A 10,984-nucleotide genomic window follows, 5' to 3' on the forward strand; every position below is an offset into this window, starting at 1 on the left:
CACTAAAGTTTTTAAAGTAATTGGATGTTTTTGAAAGCTTGACATTTCATTCTTTTTCAATCTTGTGTATTCCTACTTAAGTTATGATTCACACTCTTAAAAAATCCATATAAGATTTAGTTTACTTATCTATTTTGCTAAGATATTGCACTTGATGCTCACGCCCCTTAGACTTTGTAATAAAATATGTCATTGACTTCTTAGTGGTAGTGCCCATGCCTCCCAAAGTGGAGGAACTAAGTTTGAATCTATCCTAGTGGCATGAAATTTAATTATCCACTATCAAAATTTAATTATCCAACGAGAAGCGATAGGAAGGCCATTTCAGCGAGGGCCATTGGGGTCATATGATCAGCTGCGCCTGATGCTGGGGATGGGGCAGGGGATCCACTCTGGGCCATCACGCTATCAGCACTCAGAATAGCACACACCACCAGAGCCATAGCTACCGATCCCTTCAAGGGAGGGAAAGCCATTGTTTTCTTGTAGAGACAAAGCCCTGTAAAATCAAAAACCGACCAAACAAGAAAACAAAACAAAACAATGAGTAGAGCAGACGATAGCAATCTCTCTCGCTCTCTCTCTCTCTCTCTCTCTCTCTTACACACACACAAAAACCCATCTAGATTTCTTAGCTTTCTTTGATCTTGCTTGATCATGTCAATACACACACACATATGTATATATATATGGACCAGCAACAGATGCAGGAAGCGCAAATAAAGTTGAGATAGCTGCAGCAAATCCCTCTCTCTCTCTCTCTCTCTGTCTGTCTGTCTGTCTGTCTCTACACACACACGCGCGCACACACACAGAAAGAAAGAGGCCAAACGATCTCACACTCTGCAAGACGATTAACGAGCGAGTTGTAAAAATGTGCAGTACGCTTGGAAAACTGTGGAGACTTGCTGCAGCCGTTATATAGTGTAGAGATTGCCGTGAGCCTTGGGAGGAGTTCGATGCGGGCGGGCAGGCGGGCGGGCGGGCGGCTTTGCAGGATCCGCAAGCGTGGAAGGGGTTGGCACGTCGCCTCGTTGTTTTATAATTACACAAGCCCCTGTTGAACAAGTCCAAAATTTCAAAACTAACCCAACGTTGGGCTGCAAAACCCTTACAATATGCATCATCCTCACCATGGGGTGACGAGATATTATTGAACCAGTATTTTCTTCATATTCTCTCCCAATAGTAACCTTTTCTAAGATGAAGCAAACCCAACCTTTCTAGAACCGTAGTTCACTGCATCACTTTGACAAAAGTGTTTTAAACCAATCCTATCTATAGATGTTATGTATATTTACACATGTCTTTTTCTTATTCACATAGGTGACATTCATGTGTACACGTGCAAGCGCACATGGGAAAGAGAATAATTTGCACTTTAACCTTAGTGCTTGTATGCATGCATGTGTGTGCAAAAGAGAGAGAGAGAGAGAGAGAGAGAGAGAGAGAGAGAGAGAGAGAGAGAAGAACGTGGGAACATGGGAGCATGCCCTCTCACTTAGGCTTTTTAAGCTATTAAATATTTAAGGCAAGCTTCACATTCTATTTTTTATTAGGCTTGTCTATTCCCTCTTAGTTATTAGTCTTAGTCAATCGAGAGAGAGAGAGAGAGAGAGAGAGAGAGAGAGAGAGAGAGAGAGAGAGAGAGAGAGAACATGGGAGCATGCCCTCTTATTTAGGCTTCTTAAGCTATTAGATATTTAAGGCAAGCTTCACATTCTTTTCTTTATCAAGCTTGTCTATTCCTTCTTAGGTATTAGTCTCAATCAAAAAGGTTACACATAGCATCCTTGCCTCCCTTCATGCTGTAGGAAGCCTAATTTCTTTTAAAAAAAACCCCATATCGCTTGCATGTGGAGAGTATTAAAAAATAGCTCCACATAGATGGTTCACACACACACACACACACATATATATGTATGTGTTTATACACACACACATACATGTGTATACACACACACACACACACACACACATGTAAGTATACACTTGTACATGTATGTGTGTGTGTGTGTATATGTATATTTATATATGTATGTATGTATGTATGTATGTATGTATACATCGATCAAAGGTAAATATTTATCACCTCTTCTATAAGCTAGAAAATTAAGTACTTGAGGTAAATATAAAGGCTTCAAGTAGAACTAGTTCAAAAATGGTCTCATATGCACTCAAGTGTGTGTGTGTGTGTGTGTGTGTGTGTGCGTGTGCATGTGTGAATATACACACACATATATAAAATGTCTTATTTTTTACATTGATTATAAAGACAAATATCTACCACATCTTTTGTATGTCAAATACATTCGCATGCTAATAAATCAAATACCTCATGTAAATATAAAGGCTTCAAGTAGAGCTAATTCAAAAATGGTCTCGTATGCACTCAAGTGATATCTTATGGATATCTTAAGGTTCACTCCCACCTTTCATTAACTTTTTCTTTCTTTAGTGATCCATCGTGTTTGATTACTCGCGTATCCTTGAATACCATTTGTCTTTCTCATTTCCATTTCTCCCTTCTTAATGGCACTCATATTTCTCCCATTTCCATTTCTAAATTGCAACAAAACGGGGACCATTAACACACACACACACACACACACACACACACACACAGACCACACATGCATACATACATACATATATATATGTGTATGTATGTGTGTATGTATGTATGTATATGTATATGTATGTGTATGTGTGTGTCTATATCCACACGTATGCATATACATGTACATGTGTATGTATGCATGCATGTATGTATGTGTGCACACACACATATATACATACATACATACATGCATGCATACATATACATTTACAAGTATATGCATGTGTGCGTTTACACACACACACATACAAATACATATACATATACATACATACATACATACACACACACACACACATATATATGTATGTATGTATGTATACACATGCATGTATGTATGTATACATACATACACACACACACACACATATATATGTATGTATGTATGTATACACATGCATGTATGTATGTATACATACATGTATGTATATATATACATACATGCATGTATGTATACATACATGTATATATGTATATGTACACACACATAAACATACATCCATTCAATCCTTGTTTCTCACAAAATAGTATCACGCTGGACTCTCCATTGAGATCAGCAAGTCAGCAACAACAACAACGAGATCCAGTAACAGATTACAATAATTTTCTCGTCATCATACATATATATATCTTCCACGACATACGCATGGGTGTCCTAAGCACCGCAAGCCCATGCATCACACCTGGTCAGAACCCTCCAAGATCCTCCTTAGGTGTCGTGGCACCTCACTCAGGGACCGTTTCGTCGGCCCTCGCCCATCGTACCGGAAGCACACCATTTTTTACCATACCCAGGCTAGTCAAGACCTGGGTAGGTTTTTGCCACATGAGCCGTCCTTTGAACACTCCCCGCTCACTGTTACAACCAAACTTTCCTTAGAAAAACACATATACCAAATGCTCCCTCCAGTATTGTGGCGTAAGACAATCCTTTAAGAAAACAGGGTTTCTATGCAAGTTTTCAGTTTTGATTTTCTTTTGAATACAATGGGTATATCTTAAATCCATATCCCAATACTTCTAGATCGTAGGTCTAAAATTCCAACAGAATTTCCTAAATTTTGTAACCTTGATCCTCAGATCAGAATCAAGAGTCTTAACTTGATTTTATATTCGGTGGGTGATTTGAGTGAAATTTTCCTGAACTAGTTACATCGTCTTTTCTTGAAACTGACGAAGGATATTAAGTCTTGGTCATAGTCTGATTCAGGGTTTGAGTCTGGAAAGGTTCTCCCTGAACTAACTTTCTTGAAGGGTAATATTTCAATTACTACTTTATTGAAATTCAATCATTGAGTATTTTGCTTAACTGAATTTAAAACTAATCATGAATTTCTATGAGCAATAAATTAATCATTGATCTAAAATTTCGACTAAGATAGTTTTTTTTGAATTTTCTCATTACCATCCTAGAGAATATGAAACGGTAGAATTTTCTCTCACAGAGTATTTACTTATTCATTTACCAATATTCATGGGATTTAAACATAGGAAAGAGAACTCTTATTTTGATATAAAAATTCTGTATGCATCTATTTATGCATAAAATCCAACTTCTATGGAAATAACACTTTTATATAAAAGAAAATCCTTTTATGCATCTATTTATGCATGAAAAATCAATTTTGATGAAAGTAACACATTTATAATTTAAAAAAATTCTTTTATGCATCATTTTATGCACAAAAATCAATATTGGTGAAAGTAACACTTTTATAAAAATAAAAAATTCTTTTATGCATCATTTTATGCAAAAAAAATCAATATTGATGAAAGTAACACTTTTATAATAAAAAATTCTTTTATGCATCATTTTATGCATAAAAATTAATATTCGTGAAAGTAACACTTTTATAATAAAAAAATTCTTTTATGCATCATTTTATGAATAAAAATCAATATTGGTGAAAGGTTTTATAATTAAAAAAAAATCTTTTATGCATCATTTTATGCATAAAAATCAATATTAATGAAAGTAACACTTTTAGAATTAAAAAAATTCTCCAATATGCATCTTTCTATGCATAGAAATTAATTCTAATGGAAATAAAACTTTTATAATAAAAATATTTCTAATATGCATTTTTCTATGGCTAGAATGAAAATAACACTTTTAGAATACACAAATGGTGGGGATTACTCTTTTTGAATAATAAAAGATAAAACTTATTAGCTAACCATTTTTAAATTTTTTCTATCCTCAAGTTACTTAAAAATTATCCTAAATGGTTTAAAGCATTCTAAACTAATCAAATTCCACTTTTAAAAGAGAAACAATATGAAAAGTTTAATTCTAACAATTTGATTACTTATCTAGGATAAAGAAAGGCTGAATTTAAGAATGAAGAGAGGGCGAAAGCCTTTCCAACAAGGCATAACATCATTTTTTCATTTTAAAGAAAACAAAAATTAGAAAACCATTAAAAGGAATAAAGAAAAAGTAGGATTTCTAACTTACATGAATTTCTGTGAGCTTTGCTTTGGCTTGATGGTTTGAGGGATCTACTCTTGTTTTCAACAAGAGTGGCCACCAATTCTTTTGAAGAGGGAAAGGTCAAAAACTATTGAATTATCAATAAATTCACTGTTTTTGGCTCAGGGGGGTGGAGTAGAGTAACAGTGCATAAAACACTAATAATCTTCCTACGAAGGGGGAGGCTTCTATTTATAGGAAAAAGTGAGCTTCTAACCAAGCAAACTGATTCTAGAATTTTCCAGATCAGTTTGGTCAATTTTTGACCATTTTTGGGTTAGTTTAGCTTACTTTTTAGAACTAGACTTGAATCAGGAGAGATGAAATATCTCAATATTTGAGAATTTAAAACTCCACCACACATGTGAAATAGGAGCCTCCTTCATGAGGGGGAATCCCCACTCTGAGGTGTCAAAAATTCATTTTTTTAGTATTTCCTTTGGTCCTTAGTCCACTCTTCATCTTATGTGAGTATTTACTCATTTTTGGGTGGATTTTCTTTATTTCTTCAATTTACCTCCTCCCTACATTTGGATTAAACTTATTGGTCCATAGGAACCTTAATTTAAAATTTTTAAAAAATCTAGACCCTTAGGGTAAGGCCTTTTGAACATATTATAATTTATTTCTAATGCACCTTCTGAAAATCTTTTTGAACTTATGTTTCAAGGGAATTTATTTTAATAAGAAGAGATATTTTTCCATCCAAAAATATATAAAATCTGAATAACCTCTCTCTAGAATATTTTCTCTCTCTAAGCCAAAATAGGTAGAAACAAGATCTTTTATTATTCTGAAGAGGGAATTGATTATAGGGGGAAGATACTGAACATCTTCAGGGGCTGGGGAGGAATCTTATACCCCCTCCTTCGGGCGCCCATAGTGTGGATAGGAAAGAACTATCAAAGTCAGGGGCACATCATCGCGTCCATGCAATTTTCCATTCCTATTTTAGAGACCTCACACCTTCATCTCACAGGCATGCGTGCTTGATGCTTTGATCGATCTGCCCAACATGGTTAACTGTAGGGTGCTTTCTGACATTGGAGGTCAAAGAGAGAGGAGAGATGGCATAGTGGTGCTACAAAAACATACACACATATATATATACATACATACATCTATATCATATAATATTATATAGAGAGTATTATCTATATATATCTATCTAGGAGAGAGAGAGAGAGAGAGAGAGAGAGAGAGAGAGAGAGAGAGAGAGAGAGAATATTGCAATACACACACACACACACACACACATAAATACATGTATATATTGAAAGAGAGAATATATATATATATATATATTTAATTATTTAATTATGTAAAAAAATTAACATATTTATCATAATAAAACACACACACATACATAAACACATTATATATATATATATATATATATATATCGTATAGTTATATACACATTATACTCTTTATATAATATAATATAATATATATATGTATATTATACACACACACACACACATATGAATGTGTGTGCATATGTGAATGTATATGTGTGTGTGCAGGAATGTGAATTTTTTTATGTGAGAATTTTTGTGTATATGTTTGTGTACGTGCGTGCACATGCATATGTGTGTGAGTGTGTGCATATACACGTGCAAATGTGTGTGCGCATATGCATCTATGTATACATGTGTGCCTATCGATGTGTGTGCACATGCATATGCGAATATATATGTGTGTGTGCGGACATGTGATCTTTTTATATGACCATTATGTGTGTGAGAGTGTGTGCATGTGCATGTGCAATTATGTGTGCGCATGTCCAGCTATGTATACATGTCTGCCTATCGATGGTGTCCACATGTATTTGTGTATGAAGTCAGTTAGTGTGTACGTGTATATATATTTAAGTTTATATGCATGTACGTGTATATATATTTAAGTTTATATGCATGTATGTGTATGTGTGAGGTTAAGTGTGTGCGTGTAAGTGTGCATATTTGTGTATGTGCACCAGGGATTTCACTGACGTAAACGAAAACATGTGAACATGTTAATAATATATGTTAATAACACAAAAAATCTTGTGATCACATGTTATATTCACAAAGCTTTCACAAGGGTCTAAAAAAATTATCTTTGTCGGGCATAAAAAATCTTCTTAGGTGGCCATTGACTTGCTATTATGTGAAGATGGTAACATGAGAACATGTGAATAGCTTATTCCCATGTGTGGCCAAGCTTTTAAGGGGTTCCCAAATGGCAAGTGACCTGTTATTTTTTGTGAACGGTAACATGAGAACATGTGAATAACTTGTTCACATGTGTTATTATCACAAAAAATCTTGTGATCATGTGAATATTAAATCCCTGATGTGCACGTGTGTGCGAGTGTGTGTGTGTGTGTGCATGTGTGTGTGGTGATTTGTGTGCATACACATGCATGTGTTTATGTTGGCATGCATATAGATATATTCATATATACATATATACATACCTATAAATATGTGTGTGTGTGTGTGTGTGTGTGTGTGAGCACTTATATATATGAGAAACATTATTCAATGAGCAAAAGACTTGATGTCGACAACTAATTATGAGCCCCAATGCATCTAGGCTTGTGGAAAAGAACGTTGGACCTTTTAAAAAGTTCAAAAATGTGAAACTCTCATATATATATATATATATGAGACTCATTCAATGAGCAAATGACTCATTAAAAAAATTCTCCTTTCTCCTTTATGTGAAGGGCTCTCCTTTGCTTGCCAAATGGCAGGTTACAAATAATTGATATATAGATGTAATGTGCATATGGGAATACACTTGTTAGGTGCCCATATGTGCATACATGTTAGATTTTGGGGTGGGACAACCCTTAAATTGGAATCACAAATCATGGTTTCATTAGTAGCATACATCAGTGCCTTTCGAGCAGTAGCACACATCCGTCCCAAAGTAGAGGCATTGGCTTTGCATCTATCCTAGTGGCATAAAATTGAGATACCCACTCTCGCATTTTTTATTAAAAAATTTAACATCACTTTATGCATCACATATGTGTTTTTGCACATCCTTATAAAGATAATCCGTTTACATATATACATATATACAATATGGCACATATGTATATAGATATGTTCTCTCTCTTTCTCTCTCTCTCTCTCTCTCACACACACACACACACACACACATTCCTTTAAACCTTACACCCTATATTGGCTTCGTTTTGATATTTTAGTCATTTTGTAGGGCTTCATAGTTGACACCATATGTAAATTTTCAAGCATCAGTTGAAGCCCAAAAAGACCTTTGAAGCCAAAAATGGGGTTTAAATTTATGATGTCATATGGAGGGGGCAAGTAGATACAAATATTAAAGATATGACAATGCATTAAAATAATATAGCATATGATGATATTATTTAAACAGGAAAATAGGAAGATAAATGTTGATATTGTTGTTTGTTTTGATCCAACCTTACCAAGGGAAGGTCATCATAATGATTACAGCTTATTTTATCTATTTAAACACTATCTTCTCTTTTGCAACTCCACCATATTCATTTCTTGACACTTTCAAGGGTGGCAAAAGAAAGGACATAGATTTATTTTTATCTCAACCATAGTGCTTGTATGTGCATGCATGTGCGCGCCTCATGCACGCGCATGTGTGTGTGTGTGTGTGTGTGTGTGTGTGTGTGTGAGAGAGAGAGAGAGAGAGAGAGAGAGAGAGAGAGAGAGCATGTGGGGGGCTTGTCCTCTCACTAAAGTTTTTAAAGTAATTGGATGTTTTTGAAAGCTTGACATTTCATTCTTTTTCAATCTTGTGTATTCCTACTTAAGTTATGATTCACACTCTTAAAAAATCCATATAAGATTTAGTTTACTTATCTATTTTGCTAAGATATTGCACTTGATGCTCACGCCCCTTAGACTTTGTAATAAAATATGTCATTGACTTCTTAGTGGTAGTGCCCATGCCTCCCAAAGTGGAGGAACTAAGTTTGAATCTATCCTAGTGGCATGAAATTTAATTATCCACTATCAAAATTTAATTATCCAACGAGAAGCGATAGGAAGGCCATTTCAGCGAGGGCCATTGGGGTCATATGATCAGCTGCGCCTGATGCTGGGGATGGGGCAGGGGATCCACTCTGGGCCATCACGCTATCAGCACTCAGAATAGCACACACCACCAGAGCCATAGCTACCGATCCCTTCAAGGGAGGGAAAGCCATTGTTTTCTTGTAGAGACAAAGCCCTGTAAAATCAAAAACCGACCAAACAAGAAAACAAAACAAAACAATGAGTAGAGCAGACGATAGCAATCTCTCTCGCTCTCTCTCTCTCTCTCTCTCTCTCTTACACACACACAAAAACCCATCTAGATTTCTTAGCTTTCTTTGATCTTGCTTGATCATGTCAATACACACACACATATGTATATATATATGGACCAGCAACAGATGCAGGAAGCGCAAATAAAGTTGAGATAGCTGCAGCAAATCCCTCTCTCTCTCTCTCTCTCTGTCTGTCTGTCTGTCTGTCTCTACACACACACGCGCGCACACACACAGAAAGAAAGAGGCCAAACGATCTCACACTCTGCAAGACGATTAACGAGCGAGTTGTAAAAATGTGCAGTACGCTTGGAAAACTGTGGAGACTTGCTGCAGCCGTTATATAGTGTAGAGATTGCCGTGAGCCTTGGGAGGAGTGCGATGCGGGCGGGCGGGCGGGCGGGCGGGCGGGCGGCTTTGCAGGATCCGCAAGCGTGGAAGGGGTTGGCACGTCGCCTCGTTGTTTTATAATTACACAAGCCCCTGTTGAACAAGTCCAAAATTTCAAAACTAACCCAACGTTGGGCTGCAAAACCCTTACAATATGCATCATCCTCACCATGGGGTGACGAGATATTATTGAACCAGTATTTTCTTCATATTCTCTCCCAATAGTAACCTTTTCTAAGATGAAGCAAACCCAACCTTTCTAGAACCGTAGTTCACTGCATCACTTTGACAAAAGTGTTTTAAACCAATCCTATCTATAGATGTTATGTATATTTACACATGTCTTTTTCTTATTCACATAGGTGACATTCATGTGTACACGTGCAAGCGCACATGGGAAAGAGAATAATTTGCACTTTAACCTTAGTGCTTGTATGCATGCATGTGTGTGCAAAAGAGAGAGAGAGAGAGAGAGAGAGAGAGAGAGAGAGAGAGAGAGAAGAACGTGGGAACATGGGAGCATGCCCTCTCACTTAGGCTTTTTAAGCTATTAAATATTTAAGGCAAGCTTCACATTCTATTTTTTATTAGGCTTGTCTATTCCCTCTTAGTTATTAGTCTTAGTCAATCGAGAGAGAGAGAGAGAGAGAGAGAGAGAGAGAGAGAGAGAGAACATGGGAGCATGCCCTCTTATTTAGGCTTCTTAAGCTATTAGATATTTAAGGCAAGCTTCACATTCTTTTCTTTATCAAGCTTGTCTATTCCTTCTTAGGTATTAGTCTCAATCAAAAAGGTTACACATAGCATCCTTGCCTCCCTTCATGCTGTAGGAAGCCTAATTTCTTTTAAAAAAAACCCCATATCGCTTGCATGTGGAGAGTATTAAAAAATAGCTCCACATAGATGGTTCACACACACACACACACACATATATATGTATGTGTTTATACACACACACATACATGTGTATACACACACACACACACACACACATGTAAGTATACACTTGTACATGTATGTGTGTGTGTGTGTATATGTATATTTATATATGTATGTATGTATGTATACATCGATCAAAGGTAAATATTTATCACCTCTTCTATAAGCTAGAAAATTAAGTACTTGAGGTAAATATAAAGGCTTCAAGTAGAACTAGTTCAAAAATGGTCTCATATGCACTCAAGTGTGTGTGTGTGTG

General features: G+C 36.0%; 2 protein-coding genes across 2 annotated transcripts; both read right to left on the reverse strand.

Moving 5' to 3' along the window:
- Positions 1-278: 278 nt before the first annotated feature.
- On the reverse strand, positions 279-1,136 carry LOC147608279 (uncharacterized). The gene is made up of 3 exons (XM_086789061.1): positions 1,116-1,136; positions 841-1,030; positions 279-499 (listed from the first exon to the last, which is right to left on the reverse strand). Exons 1-3 carry the CDS (start codon positions 1,134-1,136, stop codon positions 294-296), a joined length of 417 nt encoding a protein of 138 aa, XP_086645187.1. The 3' UTR covers positions 279-293.
- Positions 1,137-9,096: 7,960 nt separating this feature from the next.
- Positions 9,097-10,647, reverse strand: LOC147608280 (uncharacterized). The gene is made up of 3 exons (XM_086789062.1): positions 10,643-10,647; positions 9,659-9,879; positions 9,097-9,317 (listed from the first exon to the last, which is right to left on the reverse strand). The coding sequence occupies exons 1-3, from the start codon at positions 10,645-10,647 to the stop codon at positions 9,112-9,114; spliced, it is 432 nt and encodes a 143-aa protein (XP_086645188.1). The 3' UTR covers positions 9,097-9,111.
- Between the last annotated feature and the right edge of the window lie 337 nt (positions 10,648-10,984).

The sequence above is a fragment of the Cibotium barometz genome, chromosome 53, assembly GCF_041138505.1.
Source record: "Cibotium barometz isolate CiBa-2024 chromosome 53, ASM4113850v1, whole genome shotgun sequence".
Lineage (NCBI taxonomy): Eukaryota > Viridiplantae > Streptophyta > Polypodiopsida > Cyatheales > Cibotiaceae > Cibotium > Cibotium barometz.